The sequence below is a fragment of the Falco punctatus genome (assembly GCF_963210335.1).
Source record: "Falco punctatus genome assembly, chromosome: 11".
Taxonomy (NCBI): domain Eukaryota; kingdom Metazoa; phylum Chordata; class Aves; order Falconiformes; family Falconidae; genus Falco; species Falco punctatus.
The window spans coordinates 5,600,035-5,621,577 of record NC_137591.1 but is presented as its reverse complement, the minus strand read 5'-3'; the positions used below and the strand labels follow the sequence as shown (position 1 = coordinate 5,621,577).

Here is a 21,543-nt window from a genome sequence, read left to right as displayed (position 1 = left end):
TAATCCTACCACAGAAAAACCTGAAACAAAAGAAACGCCGGATTCTGGACAGTTTGGGGAGGGACTGGCATTTCTTGTGCTGCTCTGTCGTGTCCACCACAGCAGACTCACATTACAAATAAGTAAAAAATGTATGCTCATAATGGTAATAACTACTATCTTCATCTCTAGCTTTGTTGATTTACAGAAGCAGAGGCGTGTGAAAATAGGTTATAAAAGCAAGACAAATCTGCAGGCATCATCTGACCTGCAATCTTTGGTCCTCACTGGGTTCTTCAGCCATCAAGGTAGAAGGATTAGGAGTTGGAGATGTGGGAACTGACTCCTCTGCATGGACTTGCTGGGCTGCTTTCAGCAAAATCTCTCCATCTGGGAGAGAACCTGGGGAGGAACAACTATACTCGTCTGATTGCAGGAGAAACAGGAGCATGGTACAGCGATTTAGCAGTACTATGGCTACCGCGTGGTTTGCAAGTCCCCAGCCACAGCCTAGACCACGCTCCACCCTCACAGGTAAATGTGAAGTGTCTGTGTGATGTCAAAAGACAGGGAACAAGCAAATCCAGGCTGGAAACCAGTCTGACTTACCCGCCTCTGATGGAGATGTTAGGGGCTGCAAGAGTCAAGTTGGTTTTGTCCTGGGAAAGCTGGATGTGACAATTACAACTTACCTAAAATGCCCTTTGGGAGCTTCCCAAGCTGTTCTGACTGCATCCAGCACACGTCACAGCAGCAACATCTCCAAGCAGGAGGGTGAAGAAAATCCAGCTTCTCCACGTTCACCCAGTTTCTTTCTTTTTTTTCCACAAGCAAACTGCTTGTGAAACAGCCCATTGAGACAAGTGTCTTAACCGGAGAAATGGGCTAGAGCCACCCAGCCTGTGCTGAGCACGCACGCAGCCTGCCCGCAGCCTTTCCAAGTTTTCATACGTGGGCCATTAATCTGAACTTACACCGAACGTGGATGTTAGAAACACCAGTAAAAGACAGTACCAAAATTTAATGTGTATCAAAATGAAACAATAAAAGCTTCAGCATAGTATTTTTTATTACCCTCTAGGTCATAATAAATCATTAGTTGAATCAAAGCACAAAATCGCAAGGACAAGATAAAGTTATGTCCTTTATGTGAGGCTTCTAAGCCGATAGGCTCAATGTTCAACCACTACTTAAATCATATGTCAGTTGACTATCCTGCTGATCTTGAAGACTGCCAAATCTCTCCTCTCTTCCTCCAAAAAACCTCTGAAATAGCCAAACCCAGGCACTGCCACTTCACGAAATCTGGGCTTTTCAATTCCGGGAACAGCAGTCCCAGCTCAGGTTGCTCCAGTTGGCTCTGCTCACCACAGCAGTGGACAGATGCTAGGGCTACGTCAGAGTGCTTAGTCCAGCTTGGTGATCAGGAAAGGTGGTTAAATCTACAAAAGCCACTCAACTCACCTGAGAAAGTTCCTTAACCAGATTACATTGATGCTTCTCAAGAAGGGCAGGGATCTGCACCAGTACATGTCCTCACAGGCACCCATGAACCATGAGCAGGGTCCTCTGCTGAAGAGCTTCCACCGTGTCCCTTTAAAAAGCTTTGAAGATCATACCTGGTCTAAGCAGTGACCTCTTTGACCATGATCTGAAATGAACCTCTTGGCAAATTTCCATCACACAAAAGATATCACAGTTACGCAGTGGTTAACGGAAATGTTTTGGGTTGGCAGCTCAATTACGAAGCCCATAATGAGCACAGAGCACTCTTCTTTTACATATGCAACGTGCTCTTCCTTTCTTAAAGCTGTCACAGAAACCTTGTCAATAAGTGTGGAGGCGGCATGAGGGCTACAACTAAATGCATGTTCCATTGTTCAGATGTCAGAGAGCCTGAGCTGTTCTTGTAAGAATTACATTTAGACAGTGCCAGTCTGAAAGGAGAGAAACTGGTGATACCAACCCATCATCACCAGCATGTCTAAAAACCCTCGGAAGAGTGTTTGACCTTGCAGATATGTTAGAAGACTTAAAACACTTACAAACAACTTTGCACTGGCGGAATCATTTTCTGGAGCAAAGTTATTGTGCCACCAATGCCTTTGCAAAAATCATTAACCACCAACAAAACGGCAGGAGGCAGGTTCCTGGAACGCTCCAGGCTCAGGTCAGTCATGAAACAGGGCACAGTATTACAAGTTCCTCATTTGTTTGACCTGGCTCCAGGAACAGTAACAAAGTGCAAACCATTCACTTTGCTTTGGCTCTATCCATAGCAAACACTCTCCATCTCAGATGTCCTAACCAGAGTGGACTAGCAATGCAGCTGCCGAAATCCAGCCTCTCGCGGGATCAACCCGATCAACCAGAGCCTGTTTGGGCCAGAGGCAACTACTAAGGGTGGAAGATTTCAGGGGATGTGCAAAGACATTTGTTCCAAAACATTCCATTCATCCTGCCCACGGCAGAAAAGCTGGCTGCTCATCCCGCTCCAGCAGAGGGTCCTGGCGTCCCGGAGTGGCAGCCCCTAGTCCAGGTACAGCCTCTCCTGCAAGTGCAGCCATCTCTCCTGCCTTCCAACAGCCCCAAGCAACACAAGGCACAGCAACTTCTTTCCAGCTCCCCGTCCCAGTAGCATCCCTGTGTCCTTCCCCCCCCTTCCCAAGGAACCAGAGCATCGGTGCATCTGAGCACAGCAGGATGTATCTAACACTCTCGACGTATCAGTTCTACTTCAGAAACACCCCGGAGGAAGCAGTAAAACCACTATATAGCCTACAAACACTTTGGTGTCACAGACTGTTCTTCACAATTTGGTTTTTACTCCTTCAAGACAGTTTCTAATACAACGACGATACGACAATTTACGTTAACTAGGATAAATTGGGAAACTGGGTAGTGAGGCAGAGCAGCTTTAAATGTCACATTAGATACTATTGTGCTCATTGTGATTTAGACTTTAATACACTGTATTTTGCTCCACATGACACAGCTGTCTTCACAGAAGCCACGTATTAGCGCACATTCTGGTGCATGTAAGATCAAACAGTCTTTTCTTATCTCAATGGAACAGTAAAATTTAAAATCATGCAGCTATCAAATAAGGCTGGAGATAAAGCTTGTCTCGGTTAGCCCATTGCAATAAAGACAGAGAAAAGTCAAAATATTAAGAACAGTAAGCACATTCAATCCCATGGGACAACTGCAAAGCGTGGCTGAAGGTGTGATTCATAACACACACCCAGCTCCCAGCGTCTCCTGAAATGTTTCCAACTTCCGCGCCCCTGGATGAGACCCATCAGCAGAGCGAGGCCAGCTCAGCAGCCAGTCAGCTGACATCTTCCCACTCAGTCTGCAAACCACTCAGCAGTTTTGTGTAAGTTCTTAATGATTCCCTCTAGCAAGCAGCTGACTCAGTATCTGGTCCTGAGCACGACGAACCACCGTTTTGTGGGAGAGGGTTGTTGCACTGTCGTCTCCTTGTTCGTTGACCTCCTGAACAGGGAGACCAGCTGGCCCAGCAACCCCAGTTTCCATTAATAGCAGCATCTGGAAAAAAAACCCAAAGCCAGAAAGGACTGTCAGAATAAAGCAGTTCTTTCCATGGGAAGAGCTGTCAGCTTCCCTGAATCTCATTTAAACACAAACAGCTCTGCCCCTGTCCACACCACTAACAATGTCGTTGACTCATTAACAACAAATGATTGTTTCAAAGATGTTCATTCTCTGTTCAGCATTGCTGGTGTTTGTCCAAACTACACTTTCTGCAGCAAGGACAAGGGAAAAAATATCAATTAGTTTTAAATTTGCTTGTAGGACGCTTCTCTCTCTCACTTAGTCCAAGCCTAGGTAAGAAAAACAGTAACTAAACTTGTGTCAGCCACATCTTGAGGTGCGAGGGGAAACGTTAGCATGTTCGTCTTCAATGAAAACCAGCTTAAATATTCAGCTTTCCATCCATTGCTTTTCCTATTACACTGTTTCTTCTGGACCCTGAACACATGAGTGATATGAACTCAAAATCCTGAGCATCATGGAGCTACACGTGGAGGCAATACCTAAAAGGAGGGAAGGGGAGTGAGAAAGGCAGTTGCATGTTGACAAGTGGATGGATGTGAGTCTCTGGGAGGATTGGATGCGATTACACGTGTGGTAAGCAGACTGGAACAAGGTGTAAGTGACTCCACAGTTTAAGGCTCCACGGACTTCCTAAGGAACACCTACAAAATTGATCCCCTTCTGAGTGAAATCTTGGCTTAAAATGTATTTCAGCCTGGTTTAGTTAGGACACAGTCATGCAGAATAAGAACTGGATAAAAGACTGTAAACAAAGCCCAGTGATAAACGCAGTGCATCAAATTGTGGGATGGTGCCAGAGCTCTGAGTGCCTGAGATCTGGCATTATTCAGCATCTAAATTAATGAGCTGGAAGAAGTAAACAAAATGATTAAATTCACAGATCATCCTAAACTGGAAGGAGTTAAGAACATCAGTCAGGAGAAAGCAGCGATACAAAGTGACCAAGAAGCATTAGTAAATGCTTCAAAACAACATAATCAGATTTTAAGATTAAAATGCATGGTAGCATATCTGGGGGAAAACAGTTTGCATCACACTGGCTGTATCAAAGGGAAAAACTTAGGAAACAGAGCTGATGGAGAAGACCTGAGGCTCGTCATGGATTGTAAATTAAGCAGGACTTTGTATTATAATACAATCGCGAGGCATGTTTATGCAGCTTTGAACTGCTGAAGTAAAGCCACCTTTTCCCGAGTGCAACGAAATGTAGAAGAGGGCAGGCACAGTCTGTCTGTCACCTCTGCAGGACCCTGACCCCTTGTGCCGGGCAGACTGGGGACAGCCAGCACTGGGCACTGCTGCCCGTCCATCCGCCGCCATCCCCGGGCACTCCTGACCACAGCTGGGCCTGCCCCAGGCCTGGGGAACCTCTTACCTCCCCTCCCGCTGCCCTGGCAGGCAGTGCCACTGTAGCCCAGGGGACACAAGCATTCACACTCGGTTCCTGAAAGTAAGCAGAGACGGTGGGTTTAGAGACTTCACGTCACATCTCCCTGCAGACACCCATTTCTTTTCAGTACTTCATCTTCAGCGAGGAAGGGTGAACCGTCAGAATTTCTCTCCGACGGTGAAAGCACAGAAGAGCCGCAAGGCAGGGGAGCTGTGGCCGCGCTGCCGCCCCTCTCGCCTCCCCGGCCGTTTGCTCCTGCGGCTGCACCTCATTCAGCCGCAGCTACGCCGGCGCAGCGAGCCAGCACGGGGCACCACGCAGCCCCCTGCTCCTCTCCGAAGGAGCTATCCTGGGAGAGCTGAAGGGAGCAAACCCGGGACAGGAGCGTCCCAGCTGGGACCTGGGCCAAAGTCCCCGTAACTTGCTCTGACTGCGGTGCGCATCCCATGGCAGGATCCTGCAGGATGGCTCCCACCCAGGAAAACAAACGGCCCCTTGAAACCTCTTGTTGAGGAGATCCTAAATGAAACGCTAACCTGACTCAGCTCCTAAAAAGTTATTTAAACAAGGGTAATCGTCAGACAAATCCTTTAAGTGCTACAATCAACTAGCTGGTACCTGAAGCAATCATTTCTGCATTAGATACATTTAGAAGATAACGTTTCTCATCAGGATTTCTGCAGATGCAGATTGGAATTAGGCACTTGACAAAATAGTCCCTTTGTTAGAAGCTCTCGTCACCTCACATATCTCTGTTTAGGCAGTGCAGTTTTCATTCAATTTGATGATTTTCCCCCTTCATTTTTAAATCACAGCCTGCTTACAAAGGACAGCTTCTATTAGAAATGAGGGGAGGTGACGGTGATAACTGTGCTTGGCACTTATATGGTGCTTTTCATCTTCAGAACACTTTTACAAACACTAATTAATGCTGAGGCAGTAGTCGCTTCTCCAGGAGGATGGAAGCAATCTTGAAAGCAAAGGAGGAGGCTTAAAGATGTCAAGTTGTTTTTTTTTTTTTTAATGCATAATTGAGAAGGAACAAATTCTTCCACAAAACTGATACAGATGGTCACTCCCATTAAAAAGACACATCCCTTGACTTTACTGCCTTTACTTACCAGTGGCACTCTACAAATAGACCAACTTAGAGCAAAATAAATTAATTACCTGAAAAAGAAATTACAGGAGAAACTAAAGAGCAGATTATGCGCCGAGATTCCTCACTCCCCACGAATCCCAAGCACATTTCTCTTATAGGGTAAAGGAGAGGTGCAAAATCCTTCTACCTTGCAAAAAGGGGATGCCATTGCCATGGCACGGGGCACAGCGACAAGAACTGGTCTCCAGCTGAAATTCCTCCAGAGCCCGTCGCAGGTTTTCTTTTATTGTGATTGCATTGGCGAAGTCAGCCGGAGTCACTAGCTGATACAGCGGCTCTGCCTAAAGGGAGGGAAGAAACCGCACTCGACTGCAAGTTCAGGATGGTGCGAGCATCGCAGGGTCGGTGGCGGCACAGCTGGAGAGGGAAATTAAGGCTTTGCGGTACAGGCTCCAGATTTCCAATTGGTATTTCCTTAAACCTCATGGAGAACACGTCAGGGATGTCAGGAATACTTACAGGGATCCTCCCCTAGGTTTACACCACCAAAGCAGTTGTAAACGCACAACACAATACAACAGCCCTACCATTAGTTGACAAATGGGCAAAGCTTCACAGAAGGTTCATTAAATCCTTCCTCATCCATGTCCATGATATCGATATTTTTAGATCAAATTTGCTCAAACTTACCTTTCCTGAGTGCTCTCTTACTCGGATTTAAAAAAGATACCCCCAAAAATGCACCCCCAAAAATCTCCTCCATTCCTTCTACACAGCACAGCCGGAGGCACATGGTCATGGCCGTTCCAATTTGCACTTTCACCGTGCAACGGTGCAAATAGGCAAAACAGAAAGATTTTTGCCTAAAATTAAATTTTGTAATTAAAACCAATTATACAACAAAAAAATCAACTTCCACTACTACTGCATTTCAAGGGCGATTTCTCTCTGTGTGAAGCCCAGGTAAGGGTTTCCACTGCCTTCAGAAGAGAGAGGACTGTGATCTGCATCGGCAGAGGGGGGCGGTGGGAGGAGGTAAGTGGGGGCACAACACGGCGGACATGCAGCAGGGACCAAGGAGACTTTGACCCACTCGTTAATTTTTTTCCTGAACACAAGAGGAAGTTAAAGTGTGGTCTCAATACTGCCAGTCACCCACTAATGCCAGTGGGACAACGCTGGCACATGCCATCCGAGGATCCATCCCAAATTCCCATCCTTGCTCTAGAGATGCCAGTAAGCATGAAGGAGCACCCCGCTGCCCTCACAGGCTCAAGCTACAAGAAACAGAAGAATGTTTCAATGAAACAAAAATTGCTCATTTCCCACTGCTGTACATCCACTCTTCATCAATTATCTGTGATCCATACTTTGCTTTTTGAATTCAGATCATACAAATGAGAAAATACACTAGGAGTGACCTGCCAAGTCCCTTCAGCCGATGATTTATGAACTGATTTGCTTTAGTTTTCCCTAACTAAGCATTCTTGGGCTGACATTTAGTCACACTCTGCTGGTACTTTTGATCTTCAAGCCCCACAGGGATATTGGTATGGAAATGAAGGATTATAGATACCAAATCCAAATTACACTGTCTGGGGTTTTTCACTGGGCAGCCTGGCCACTGATGCCAGGTGAGACAAAGAACATCACCATTTCTTGTGGGAGAATTTTCTGTACGTGGGATCTAGCACGGAGGGTTGAGTTCCTGTCGTCTCCTGCCCAGGTCAATCCTCAGTGCACCAGAGGCTTGGGAAAGCTGCCCCCACTGCACCGAGCGCCGGACAGGCACTGGCTATATTCCCAAATTAATGGGTTTTGGTTTGCTTCACACGTTTTAGAATTCACCCCCTTTTTTTTTTTTTTTTTTTTTTTTAACTAAAAAGTCAGAATTTTCAATGAGAAACAAACACCTTTTACAAATCGAAATATTTTTGCGTAAAATTTTATAATTAAAACCAATTATACAATAATAAAATCAACTTCCACTACTACCAGTCCAAACCCCTGTTTAAAAGGATGTCCTCTTGCACCTTTGTACTATTCACTCAGAGTGAACTTACTTTGATATTAAAAACGATGAGGCAGAATTGCTACATATTTCTGCTCACTTCTAACTTACATGCTGCTGGATACATTTTTGGTAAGTGATACCTTGGTAAAACAGAAGGCGGATCATCTGATCTGCTTGATAGGCAGCAAGAGATCACATCTGCACAGCCAAGTGGCAAGGGTTAAAGCTTCTTGTACTGCCAACCACACCTTTTTAATGCATCACACCTTTGATTTTCTGAAAACCCAGTCTTAGCGAAACTGTGCTGTACAATACAGGTCAATTATTTACCCTAGGAATTTCCCCGGTGTGTTTTGTTTTTCTTTAAATCCTGTTTATTTAAACACAGACTTCTCCAAGGTGCTCAGCTACGTGAGGCTGCATGAAGCGAAGGATACAGTACCTTTAACGTTATGATTTCAGGGTTGTACTGTACAGCATCTCCCCACTCCTGCATGAGTGCGGCCGTTGGCAGGGCTTTGTAAGCCAGCGCGGTGATGTGTTCGCTCGCTCCGCCACGTACAAGGGCGATGAAATCTTCCACATACTGTTTTTTGGAGGTGCTGTCTGCAAAAATGCATTCAGAAAGTGGCTAACTCTGCTCAGGTATCTCTTTGGGGATTGCAGTGGGGCTATAAGCTAACCCAGAACACCCCTGTATATGACCCACCCCACTGAGAGGGCAAAGGCAAAAGGCCACAAGTGTGTCACACCTGACGCCTGGCTTCCTACGCTGTGTGTCCTGTGTCCCTCCTGTTCCCTTGCGGCAACACCCCCATCCTCCTCTCATGCACCCTCTACCTCTCCCCTACATTTCTCCTCTGTGGCTACAAGCTCGCAGGCCCTTCCACAGGTGCTCCTCACCACCATGAATATTGCCTGTTCTCCTCTGCATACCTTCAGGTGTGCCCTCCTCCCACTGCAACAGCCCCAGCTTCCCGCACGGCCCCTGAGGCTCCCACACACCCTTCCCTCCCTGCTTTCCCCACTTGGGCTTTTTTGGGTGCAAAAAGGGGAGCGTTGGGCTCCTCTGCTGAGAGGTGGGTGGATTGGTAACACAGCACCAGCCTGGTGGGTAACGGCTTATCTGTCCCTGCTTTTCCCTGGGACCCCGAGCCGGTATTTCTTCTCTAACCAGCCAAGAAAAACTTGCCAAAACCCAAGCTTTGAGATATCTACACCTCTGTTAAGCTTGCCTGGGGTTACCTAGCGGTCCCAAAAGCAGCTGCAAGGGAGTGAGGAAATATTTCAGGCAGGCGAGACCACAAAATCTTCTTTTTGCTACGACAAAGGCTAGAAATTAAATGGCAGAAGTGTTTCATGCTTACCTCCAATCTCTTTCAAAAGGGATTTACAGCCAGCTTCAGTCATTCCAAGCTTCAGATAGACACCATCAATATTTGCACCAATGTTAAAGCCGTGCTGTGCGCACTTCTGGACATCACTCAGCGAATAACCTTAAATATACACCAAAACATTGTAGTGTTTTAATACAACTGTTTTCTATCCACATACACAGAAAATGGGAGTTAATAAATATTTTTCCTTTGGGAAAAAAGGAGATGAGATGAAGAAGCTTTTTTGGGGATATTTAACAGATCTATATGAAATGAAATGAAATCTCTACATTTTATAGAACTCCGAAACTGAGTGCAAATGCAAGGAAAATGCTGGAAGAGGAGGCTATTAATCACCAGCTCAGCTGTAGTGGGTTATGCAGAGCTGCAATGGGTGGGAGCCTGGCCTGTGACTTAAATGCCACATGTCCTTGACAAAGGAATACTCGCCACCCATCCCCATCATCAGGAGCCAGGCACTGTAAGAGTAATCGTAGCTTTCCTTCCTTTTGCTAGCTCACATCTCCAATTCTTTGCTGCCAGAAAAGCCTTAATTTTTTTTCATGGAAGTTTCTCCATGAAGCTCTAGTATATTTTTTTTTCCCTCGCATGTAAGAATTTGCAAATCCTTTACATGTTCTTTCCAAAAGTCCTTCTCCAAACTCCTTGCTGTCCTGACAAGAATATTCAAGCGGTTATGATTGTGAAACGCCAGATACAACACTCAGGTATCTCTTTTCTTTCTCTGTTTTTTTGGTGTTGTAATGTCCCACATTTCCCAGAATTCTCTAAGTTTTAAACTAAACTCCTGTCTTGAAGACACAAGTGTTTACATGAGCTCACAACACAGGTACCACTTTATGACTGTTCTTACGCTCTCCTCATACACCTGATCAGCAGAGAGGACGCACTGAGTTCTGGGTTGACACATGATGGCCCCTGTTAACGTTCACAGTCCACAAGCACCTGCAGGCAGGAGCCACTGTTTTGTGACATCCCTTGTACAGCACAACCCAGACCGCTGTCCTGCCGTCTTTCCCACAGAAAGTATGGAATTGTGAACCACAGGCACATCCAGCATGTTGGGTTGTATGTGTGAGCAGTGCAAGCACCAACCATGTGACATGGCGTGTGATACCAGATCTGCAAAAGCAGCCTTGATTTCCAGCACAAACAGTACAAACATGATGATGGACTTGAAGGAAAAAGCCTGCATTCTCAGACTGGACCTACCAAACCCCAGTGAGAACGTACAGCCCAGCTCAGCACTGGGGCCAGCGTGAAAACACTGGTACTACTGCAGAATCCTGGTCTAGGTCAGCAGACACCGACAGGCAGCGTTCTGATGCAAAAAATAATATGTAATAGCTCAAGCAAACGTGGCTTGTGATGGACCCACACCAACAGCTGAGAAATTGGGCAGTGCTAATGTTTTGAATATCTGAATCTAAATGCTGTCCCTCCGGGCTGCATCTGACTACAGGATAAGCAACTTCCTAGACCAGCAGAAGAGCAAACAGACTGAGCGTCACACCGAGCAGAGTCCACTAAATGCTTTCACAAATAGACAGTGAAGGCAGTTACTCACTCCCATGCCAATGAATAAATAAGAGAGTGCAGCTATTGATTAATGTCACACGGCTCGCTCTAGCCTACACAACAATCATCATTTCTCGCAAAAAAGGAAGCCAGAGTCAAAGAGCAAGAGCGATGTCAGGCACAAGAGTCACCCAGCAAATTATTTACTGTTTCCTACACGCTGGAAAAGCTCTTGAGGCTAAAGGTGTTTCAAAACTGTCATTTGAAAGGCAATGGAAAAAGAACGTAGGTAAAGGTTTTCAAAGCTAACAAAAGCATTATGCTACATGCTTCTCATTCATCTCAGCATGTTGTCAGCCTCCAAAACATGTCATCTGAAATAGTTGCTACAGGGCCCTTTTTTGTGAACTGGCAGCACCCACAGCTTGAGAGCTAGATGAAGCTCACGATGCCGAGCATGCTTTGAAAACCAGGCTCTTCAGTCACTGCCAGAGAGCACTTCTATTCCCCTGCCTCCCGCAGGCTTTCTCCGAGATGTTGCTGACTCCTTCTTCTACCACCTCTCTCGTCAGACCTCAGACCTGAACCATCACTGGGTGCCCGCAGAGGGGTTTCTCCCCCCCCGAAAAGCTGGCCCTAAAGCTTTGGCACCACCGTCACATGCACATACCTGCCTTTCGCAGCTCGTCGCTGTTCACAACCAAAGTATACTCGTAGGTGCCACCGACGGTAGCCTCCGTGATGTAATGGGTCCCGTAGTCCCTGTAGAGCTCCCTGTACTCCCCGTAGCTGTACTCTGACGGGAGCTGATGGAGTCTCTGCAGGAACTCGTAATGCAGCATCAGGGCTCGGGGCTTCAGCTTATAAACAGCAACAGCCAGCTCAGAGCGGGCGTGAATGAACTTGCTGGACTACACGAAATGCAGAGACACAAGGGAATCCAGAAGGGGTGAGGGATGTCGCTCCCGTGCAATGTGCAGCTATTTGCTATTAAATAATTAACTCTGCTCAGGATTTCTCAATTTAACAGTTTCAACTGGAAATCTTTTAATTTAGCAAAACCAAAAATTTTAGTTTCTGAGCATCGGGATTCTGACTGGTATTACAGAGGGAGGAAGGAAGAGGGAGAGCCACCCATTACAGGCTGGGTGCTGGCTCAGGCCATGACTGGGACATGGGGAAAAGCAGGCTCCAGGCTCTGCTCCGACATCCCCAGGCTCCAAGGACACAAGCAGCACCCCATGAGACTGCTCTACCCTTAATAATGTTGACCAGCCTTTGTTTCTCACAAGCTCCCTCCTGAAAAATTCTGACATCTGAAATCATGATGATTTATATGTGAAATGGTAAGTCTCTGGTTGATCCGTATTAATATTTATATTCCACACAATATGCCATTAACAAAACTGAAAGGAAAGAAGAAAATGCACACACACACACACACGCATTTATACGTCTCTGTGTAGATACATGTGTACACGGATAAATATAGTATCTCCCCTTTCTGGCATAAAAGTCAGGAACAGAACAGGTCTTTTGTCATGTTCAAAGGATTTAGTGTCCAGTTGTCTGGCCCAGCAGGACAAGCACATGGCGGGGTTCAGTATAGAACTCTGTAGCTTAAATAATAAAATCCAAGACTTAGTATTGCATTTCTTTCTGGATATCTATTGCAAATGCTTCTCAAATACCTCTGGTCTTGTCATGGGAAATGCCTCTTTGCAGGAAGCAAATGCAAGTTTAATAGCAACAAGGAATAAATACTCTGCTGTTCCTGAGCGCACTGCATACCGAGGGGAGAGACAGATCAGTGATGCTATTAAACCTCTGACAAGAGCTAGCTTTGTTTACAGCAGTAACAGATGAAAAAAAGAAATCAAATGATGGTGCACACTACCTCAGATTGAACCTCATAAAGCAGTCCTAGGAGTTATAGATTAAAGCATCTCCAGCCAGCCTGAAGTGTGCATCAGATCACAGCTGTGACCAAATCTCCGCAGATGAGGCTGGGAGTGATTGTGCCATCCGTATTTCGTGGTGCGTGTGTCCTGATCTGGTGAATGATGTGCTCAGCAGATAGATCACACTGGCCGCAGTAAACCGGCCTGTGCTAGTCTAGAATTAAACCCTCGGAAGGCCGGCTAGCACGTTCTGCTCCATGCTACTGCCAAGGCTGCCCTACTGTTGAACAGCTTGGCTGCATTGTCATTTACCGTGGTGACAGCCCCTGCCTTGCTGAACCCCCCGACAGGAGGGACGGCCCCCACGTGTGAGGTGACACTGCACAGGCAGCAGCCGTCCCCACTGCAGACCAGTTCCTGGGCTGTGCGTACTGGTGGAGAAATTCCTGGAACTGCGGAAATCCCATCTGCCCTTCTTTCACCCCAGATTTCTGTGCTGGGGAGTCACTGTGAGCCACCCGTAGGGCAGAGGGAACTGGGGGCTCCCTGGTTCGTTAGCTAAGCCCCAGCTCCACCTGTGCAGGTTCCCTTGGAGGAGTCGCTGTGCTGGCTGCACCCAGGCACCTCCCACCAGACTGCGGTGGCAGCGGTGGGAACAGCTTTTCAACGGCTGGCAGGGCAAGGTGCTCAGCACCTCCCCGGCTGGGGCGCAGCATGCACAGCCTGTTAGGAGTGCCACTTGTACCTCTCACACTAGCAGGTTCACTGGATGGAGGGGAGGCCATTTGAACCGGCTTCTTGGTTTCATTTTTTTAAGTGACTTCACTACAAAAGCCCAAACGCGGACGGCCAGCAGGACACTGGACAGACTGCGCTCAGCTGGGGCGGGTGGGGGAGGCTGGGCAGTCCGGGCCCCGGCCAACAATGAAGAGCTCCTGGATGCTGTAAACACAAATGAAGGTGTAATGGCCTTAGTTAACACTCGATCGATGCAAATGGCAAAATCCAATCAGGGGGAAAGATTTCATTTATCCTAGTCATGGCTGCTGACCTGATGGTGAGGATCACACCGATACACACACACACACACAGAGGTAACACGTCAGCAGGGAATTAAGTAGAGCAGCGCTTACAGTTGAAGAAAATCTTTTCATCCTTTGAATGAACTTCTTGAACCTGTTGTCATTTGAATTGTAACCAAGTTCAAACACTCCTGGTATTTTTATACCAAAGCTGAAGCTCGACTGCGAAGCTTTTGCCTTCAGGACACTGCTTTCATAATTTGAGTAGGAGTCATATTCAGTCATTGTAAATTCATATTTGCCTTTGGTCTAAACGGAAAGCAAAAACAACACGTCTGATTTCCTGCATAGTGATCGTATACCTGAAGCGTGGGGAAGCAATACAGATACAAATGTACTTGTGAATTAATACTTGCACTTTGAAGACGAAAAGCTTTGTATAATTGCAAAGCACTATTATTATTAACACTGGGGCTGCAAGAATACTTGATTTACAGCAGCAGGAAAGCTACTATCTCCTCCACACTGCAAAGACCTCAGGCTTTTACTTAATATGTCAATCTTATGCAAAGAAGGTGAAAACTTAAACACAGGCACCATTTAAAGAATGAATTCTAAAAGGAAAAGGTTTCCTAGTGGGCAACACTCCAAAATACCATGCTATGTCATCAAAAGCATTAAGGTCAAATATATAATATTTGAAATACAGCTTTGATGCACCACGGAAGTAAGCTTTCACACAAAGCACGTGGTGCACTGCTAAATCCTAGGCGGTTGCACAAGGACAGCCTTCCCAGCCTGGGTCTCCAGGCACTCTACAATTCCATCTAAAATTAACCTCCCAGTGCCCACCGAGTGGCTCTTGGGCCCTCCTGGACAGATGGCACCGGGAAGGTTAGGCTCTGGTTTTGCAATGACAAGGTCCAAGGAAACATTGCCATCTATTCCAGTGCACATGGATACTTTCAGGGGATGTGCCCAACTTCACAGAGTGCGTGGGGTATGATGATGTTCTAGAAGTAGGGCTAAATTCAGTCTTGTCCCATTTGGTCTCACAGATTTCACCATTTTTTCTAAAATGATTTAGTAACGAAGCTTTATCAGAATTGCACGCTGCATTTGTTGGAATATACGTACCTACATTTACTTGCAGACAAACCTGGCACGTACCTCTGGTGTATAGCTTTCTACATTGTATGGCTTTCTGAATCGCGTGTCCATGATATAATGGGGAGAACATCCGCCAGCATAGTACCTGTGATCAAGAACTAATCCTTCCAAGTTGTTTGTGAAGATATTTAACCTGTATAGGAAGCATAACAGCAAATTATTATGATTATCATCAATTTAGAGGTAAGCATCAAATGCCTTGGCTGATGCATCCATTTAGAGGTAAGCATCAATGCCTTTTGCTGCCTGACCAACCCAGCTGCTGCAGAAAAACCTAACTGATTAACAAGAAAGCAAAAGACAGTTGAATTTTGACAGTTGGATGGATATGAAGGGCAATTTTCACCACTCAGCTATGAATCATAGCACAGCACTACTGCCACCAGCACCGGCACCTTTGATAGCCTCTACTGTAACTCCACATGGAAGAGCAGAACCAGCTGGACCAGCCAAACCCCTGACCCACCAGGCTGCCCAGCCCAAGCATCCCCAAATGCCCACTGTAGGGCAGCGGTACCCAGCAGGATCTTCAAAGACAGGTTTGCCAACCCATGGGATCAGTTCAGACTAATTTTTCATTCGTATTTCTTTGTTCTGGTTTATCGGTCATACCAGGTTGGTCAAGGAACCTCCCGAGGTCAGCAGACGAGAGTACAGATTTTCAGGGAACAAAAATAAAGGTACTCAAGCAATTGTTCAACTACTCCTTGAAATTACTGGGAAATTTTCCCTTGATTTTAGTGGATGATAGACAGTAATCTTAACCTGTCTGCTCTAAGAAAGGATGTAGCACTGCAGTCTTTTTTGATGAGGTGATTAAATCCCATCGTTTGCTCTTCCTATTGCTGCTGGTGGGATCTGTTGCAGTAAAACCCCATCTGTTGCTAACTGTCAAGACACCCTCGCATCACCCTCAAGGCACACAGCTGAGGACATGGCACTCACCTCCACAAACTCATACTCAAATTGTAACAAGAGTCATTAGATCAAACTTCACCAAAAAAAAGAGATAAATTGCTAATAGACCATGTCATGTCCTGTTAGTGCCCCAGCTCTCTGTTAGATCTGCCTCTCCTAATTTTGGGGATGCACGATAATGACTCTGAAGCTGTAAAATACTAACTTGTATTTTAGAACAGATATCTAAAATTAACTAAATTTTAGAACAGCTCTGAAAAGAAGGGAAGTCCACTAAAAGCAAATTACTGAGCAATTGTAGCTTCAAAGAGATGAGAAGCATGTTCTTTTAATTGTCCAACATTATTTTTAATTTTGATTAAACTCAGAAGTACAAAGCGTTAGCAATGACATGTGTGGCAGCCGTATCTCTAGAGAATAAGGAGGAAATGATAATTTTTTCCCTGCTGTATGATTTTTTTTCTTTTCCTTTTTTAATGTAAAAAGCATCTATTTTTTCTGCAGAATGAGAAAAACTCTTTTCACACAGTCTGATCTTACAGAAAGTTGCCACATCGTTAGCCTGCAAAAATTGTATCAATTCAGACATGGATTTTAATCCCCACAAAGTTGGAGTTTGCTAGCACGCAGGCTAATCTTACCCCACTCATGCAAAGGACACACATTCCACTATCTGTCACTGCTGTGGAAGAAAACTAAGAAGTGCTGACCCCTCCCAAAACCAATATACTGTGCAAAAATACCAATCCACAGTCGGGTTCAGATTTTAGACAAACCAAGATGCTGATTTAAGTCCCTCTATAAAGAATGATATAACATTATCCTCAGATTTTAACAAACCTTCCTTTGCTTTTCTTTCAAAAGCCCAGCTTGAAGCAGTGTCTCGGTTCCCAAAGGCTAGGACATTCCTGCTCGGACATTCCTGCTCCCCACAGACTGAATACGGCCAAAGTCTAACTTTACTTACCTCCGCACAAAATAACTGGATTACTGAAAATCTCCCACTGACTGATTTAAGTGCAAGTACCTGCAGACATTAGAGAAATGTTTGGCATCGACACTTCCCTCTTCACTCACCAAGTTCTGGCAATGCAAAGAGCACGCGCAGGCTCTCGCAGGACACATCTGCAAGCTCAGCTGACGCTCTCCGCAGGGTGCACAAGCACTCCTGGGAACACCGGGGACTTCTGCTCACATTGTCTCTCCCTGAGAGACTCACGGAGTCAATAAGGCTTTTCCCACCAGGATGTGGACCAGCACTCCAAAGGCTGCTGGATCCTAACAGCTCCTGGATATAGCCACTGGGACAGCCTTGCTGTGTTCTATGTTCATGTCTGAAGCCACATAAGATCATTCTTATCCTTAAGAAAACATCTCATGAAGGTCACTGACTCACCCTTTCGCCAGATTCTCTATTCCCCAGTATTGCTCCATCTTCTGGTGACATTTTTTAAACACTTCTTTGCAGTTTTTTTCATCTGACTGGTCCCCACAGTCATCATCCCCATTACAGAGCAGCCTCCGTGTAATGCATCTCCCTAGGACGCAAGGTGTAAATTACTCATAAAACTGTTACACACTCCCTGACTCCGAGTCTAGAAACAAAATAAAAGACTGTAACGTATGGCTCAAATCTAGCTGGAAAAGATTTCTTCTCTGTCTGCATGGATCACCAACCTCCATCTGCTCAGTTTTGCTCAAAACTTTCATAATCTTAAAATTCTTTGTTCAACCTAGAAACCTCCCCACCATAATTAAAAGTATGAAAAAGAACAGAATTTTTAGTTGATAGAACTTTTCAGTTTTGATAAAACAAACATGCTGGAGACTGTTCAGCAGATCTTGTCTATGGCAGTATTCCCCCCCCCCTTCCCACGACTGTAATTACCGAGTTGTTTTTCAGCCTCACCAGAACAGTAGCCTGGCAGCCAGAGATCAGCCTCGCTCCCCTTTGCCCCATCTCGGGTGCTGAGCTCCCCTCTGCCCCACGCCCTGCTCCCTGCATACCTTCCTCTCCACTGCCAGGGGGCAGATGCAAAGCAGAGGCTGATCAAATTTTGGATACAGCTGACCACTGCCTTGCTTCCCCACTCCGCTCACAGTGTCCCCGACTAATTAGTCATTGATGGGGATGGAGGGAAATGCCATCATAACCTGCTGTGCTCCCGGGCATGTCTTGAGGATGCCCAGTGCATCTCCTGTTGCTGTCAGATCCGCTTCTGCTCCAGATTTTACTGATAAAATCGGGGTTTAGTTTCCTATTTGGAAATTTTAAAGACATGCTTTATACTGACAGGTGTTGGCCAACAGGCTCGCTCACAATCACTGATGCAAGCACAACACAAGCATGGATGGACCCGGCTCAAATCCTGACATCTCCTTGGCCCAGAAAACTCTTGTAGAAGCAGGAAGTTCAGCATAGTGGTGCCAGAGGTGCCACCCCAGCACCACCACATCTCCCTCCCCAAGTCCTTACCTGTGACTGCACACACAAAACCTTCACATCTAACTTTATTCCTGCAAGGATTGTTTGTAACACAGTCCTCGGTTTCTTTGTCAGGGTAATCACAGGGATCTCCATTGAACTGAGAAGGTTGTTCCAGGCGGGCAAATCTGTACTGTGATGAAATAAAAAATATTGACTCAAGTGTACAGAAATTGTGAATTTTACGCTTCCCTAGTTAAAAAAACAAACTTTGTGTCGGGGAGATCTGATCTAAAGAGCACTGTCATATTAAAGAAAAAAAAGTGTCAGCAAAGAAGCAGGATGCTAATAACGTGCCTCATTTCAAAGGTTTCTGATCTGTAACAGTTTTAATTTTACTGAGGAAGGACTGAGGATTGGAAGGGATGAAGAAAAGTTTGCTTTTCTTTGACAGTTTGTTTAAATGAGCCTGACAGGGTAGTGCAGGCATTTGCAAGAGTAAGGAAGGATTCAGTTACATCTCCTCTCTTTCAATTAGCGCTGGTAACGACATCCCCTGTTATTTTCTGTCAGTGTATTTACTTGGCCCTCTGTATCATTAGGGATTTTTTTCCGCCCACAACACTGCTGTGAAGCAGTCAATTACTCCATCCAATATGTTAGCCCTCCGTTTTTTTCCCAGCTTTTAAGATTAACTCTTTGATACGAAGCTTCACTCCTCCCAACTCCCATCACTGGTTATTCCCGCTAAAGCCTTGGAACAGCTTCTCCAACTCGTTAGCAGCGGTCCCCCTAGCAATGGGGATTTTGCTCGCTATGCTGCTGGGATCATTACTTCCATTTGATGGGGCTTCTCAGATAGAAAATGCTCACTGGCAGAGAAGAAAAAGCATCTTAATCCTGAGAGGCACCGAGTGTCTCCAGGTCCCACGAGGGACCATTAGTGGGGACGGTGCCTCGACTGATGCTGGAAGAAGCGGAGCGTGTTGGCAAGTCCCTGCAAAGCCTGGGCTTCCTGCCTGTGCTTTCACCAGCCTGGGCTTACACCTTCTCAGGACAGTGAGCCTGGAAAGCACTGGAGGCACTGGGGGTGGTGAGCTGAAGAACTAAAAGCCACCTGAAAGCCAAAGCCCACAGTCTCACCTGTGCAAGGCTTTCCTCGGCAGCTCCCCGCTGTTTGTGCCCAACCCCACAGACAGGTCTCGGAGGAGGCCCTGCCTCCCGGTTTCCCGGGACTCCCACCTAGACCACAAGCACTCACCCTTTTCTTCTGGCAGGGATCGCACCGGCTCCAGGAGGACCAGGTGGAGAGCGCGCAGTCGCGGGGCTGCGGCAGGCTGCTGATGGAGCGGGGATGCCTGCTGCCGGCCACGCTCCCGGTGGCGCCACCGAGGGTGAGGGGCTCCTTTTCACCACTGCAGTCAACAACACGAGAGCTTCAGGGTGTGAAACCACCAAGCTGTGAGGACAGAGCAACCTGGCCCATACCTGGGCAAAACTACATGCCAAAGAGAATAAACACTTGTTAGACCTCATCAAATCTTCCATGCGACCTCTAGATTTCAGAACTTGTTTCCCACTGGCATTGATCCTGTATGAAAACTGACCAGCTCTTCAATGCCCAAGAGCAGATCAGTCCTCTACAGCACCACGACGAGAGCAAGTCCTCAGAGGACTCGGGAGGGCTGGCTGCAGGACACGTCTGACCCGCCAGCATGGGAAACAGCCCACGTGCCACCAGCCTGGGCTTCAACTCGGGCTGTGCAAGCCCTACCAAACCACCTGGCCAAGTGGCCAGTGGCAAAATCTGCACCGTCGGTTAGCTGCTGCCCTCGTCCCAGCGCTCCCGGCCGCTCGCTGCACGGGCAGCACTTTGGTACCTCGCCGTCCTACACGCCGAGCAGCCCCAAGGTTGGACACCTCCGTGACAAACACCAGCTGCACTGCCAAAGGCTGGCGTGCACTCAGCACTTCTGAAAACCAGGTTTAAGCACCTCCCTTTGCCGAGCAGCCGATTCTTTCTTAAGCCGGCCAAACCCATTAGGCCTAGACACTGCTCTTGGTTCACAATAGAGTCATAAACCCATTAATCCCATTCATCCCAGTAATCAACCCAAAGCCCAAGTGTGAGCTTTTACTCTTCACCCCAGCTTTCACCCCCTCATGTGACAACTGTCTCCAAGGCTTCCACGATGCACAGCTAAAATGCTGCCCACTCTTTCGGTGGATTCGGTATTTCTGATTCAATCCTCACCCCAGACAAATGTATCCTTGCAGCATCTCATCTAAGTGGGAAGCTTCAGTAAAACGTTGACAATTAGTGTCTTCATACCCACTTCGACAAGTAAACTACCACAGCAGTGTTCCCAAATCTTCCACCAAGACAAGGAACAGCATCAGCTGAAGCTTTAAGTATGATTTAGTGCCTGGCAAGGGGCTCCCATTACTGCATATTAAAATTCACATGGAATAAAGGAATTACAAAAACTCATCAGCTCACTGAGGCATGAAATCAGAGCTCGAAGTTCAGAGAACAGTGGAAAAATGTAGTTAGATTGGAAAGATTATAGTCACTGATTGACTGCACTCCTCTAAAAGAGCAAAATCTATTAAGCTAGCAGAGAAAGAAACAACTACCAGCCGGATTCCTGCCATGTAGGTACTCGGAGAAAGCCAGACCCCGTCCCTGCAGCACACTGTCAGGCAGCCTGCACGGGAGGAGGCTGCATGTTGCAAACAGAACTCCGCATTACAACACGACCGTGGCGATTTGTCGTCTCAGATTTATCAAACAGGATTACTTCTCTCAAGGCAGACACATTGCACTACGTTAACTTCAGAACAATGTCTTTCGCTATTCATTACAAATACACAAATCGCTCGAGACAGCAATTATGTGCCATACAACGTGAAAGCAGAGAGCCTGGACTGATTTTCACTCTTTATCATATCACCCCATGGACATGGCTTCAGAAACATTCACTTACCCGAAGCCACGAGCGGTCGGGATGCCGAGTACGGCATAAAGCAGCAGCAGTGTGGCGGGGCACGGAGCGAACGTGGTGCATGCTGCGCTCGTGGCTCCAAGGTACCGCCGGCGACTCGAAACCACCGCTGCTCCCATT

General features: G+C 46.6%; 1 protein-coding gene across 1 annotated transcript; it reads right to left on the bottom strand.

Annotated features, from left to right (window-relative positions):
- Positions 1–3,370: 3,370 nt before the first annotated feature.
- Positions 3,371–21,542, bottom strand: C8B (complement C8 beta chain; the record flags this gene model as incomplete). The annotated part of the gene is made up of 12 exons (XM_080407697.1): positions 3,371–3,531; positions 4,937–5,005; positions 6,241–6,394; positions 8,510–8,673; positions 9,435–9,563; positions 11,653–11,893; positions 14,017–14,214; positions 15,076–15,208; positions 17,390–17,531; positions 18,470–18,611; positions 19,680–19,854; positions 21,406–21,542. The coding sequence occupies 12 exons, from the start codon at positions 21,540–21,542 to the stop codon at positions 3,380–3,382; spliced, it is 1,836 nt and encodes a 611-aa protein (XP_080263823.1). The 3' UTR covers positions 3,371–3,379.
- Position 21,543: the final 1 nt, after the last annotated feature.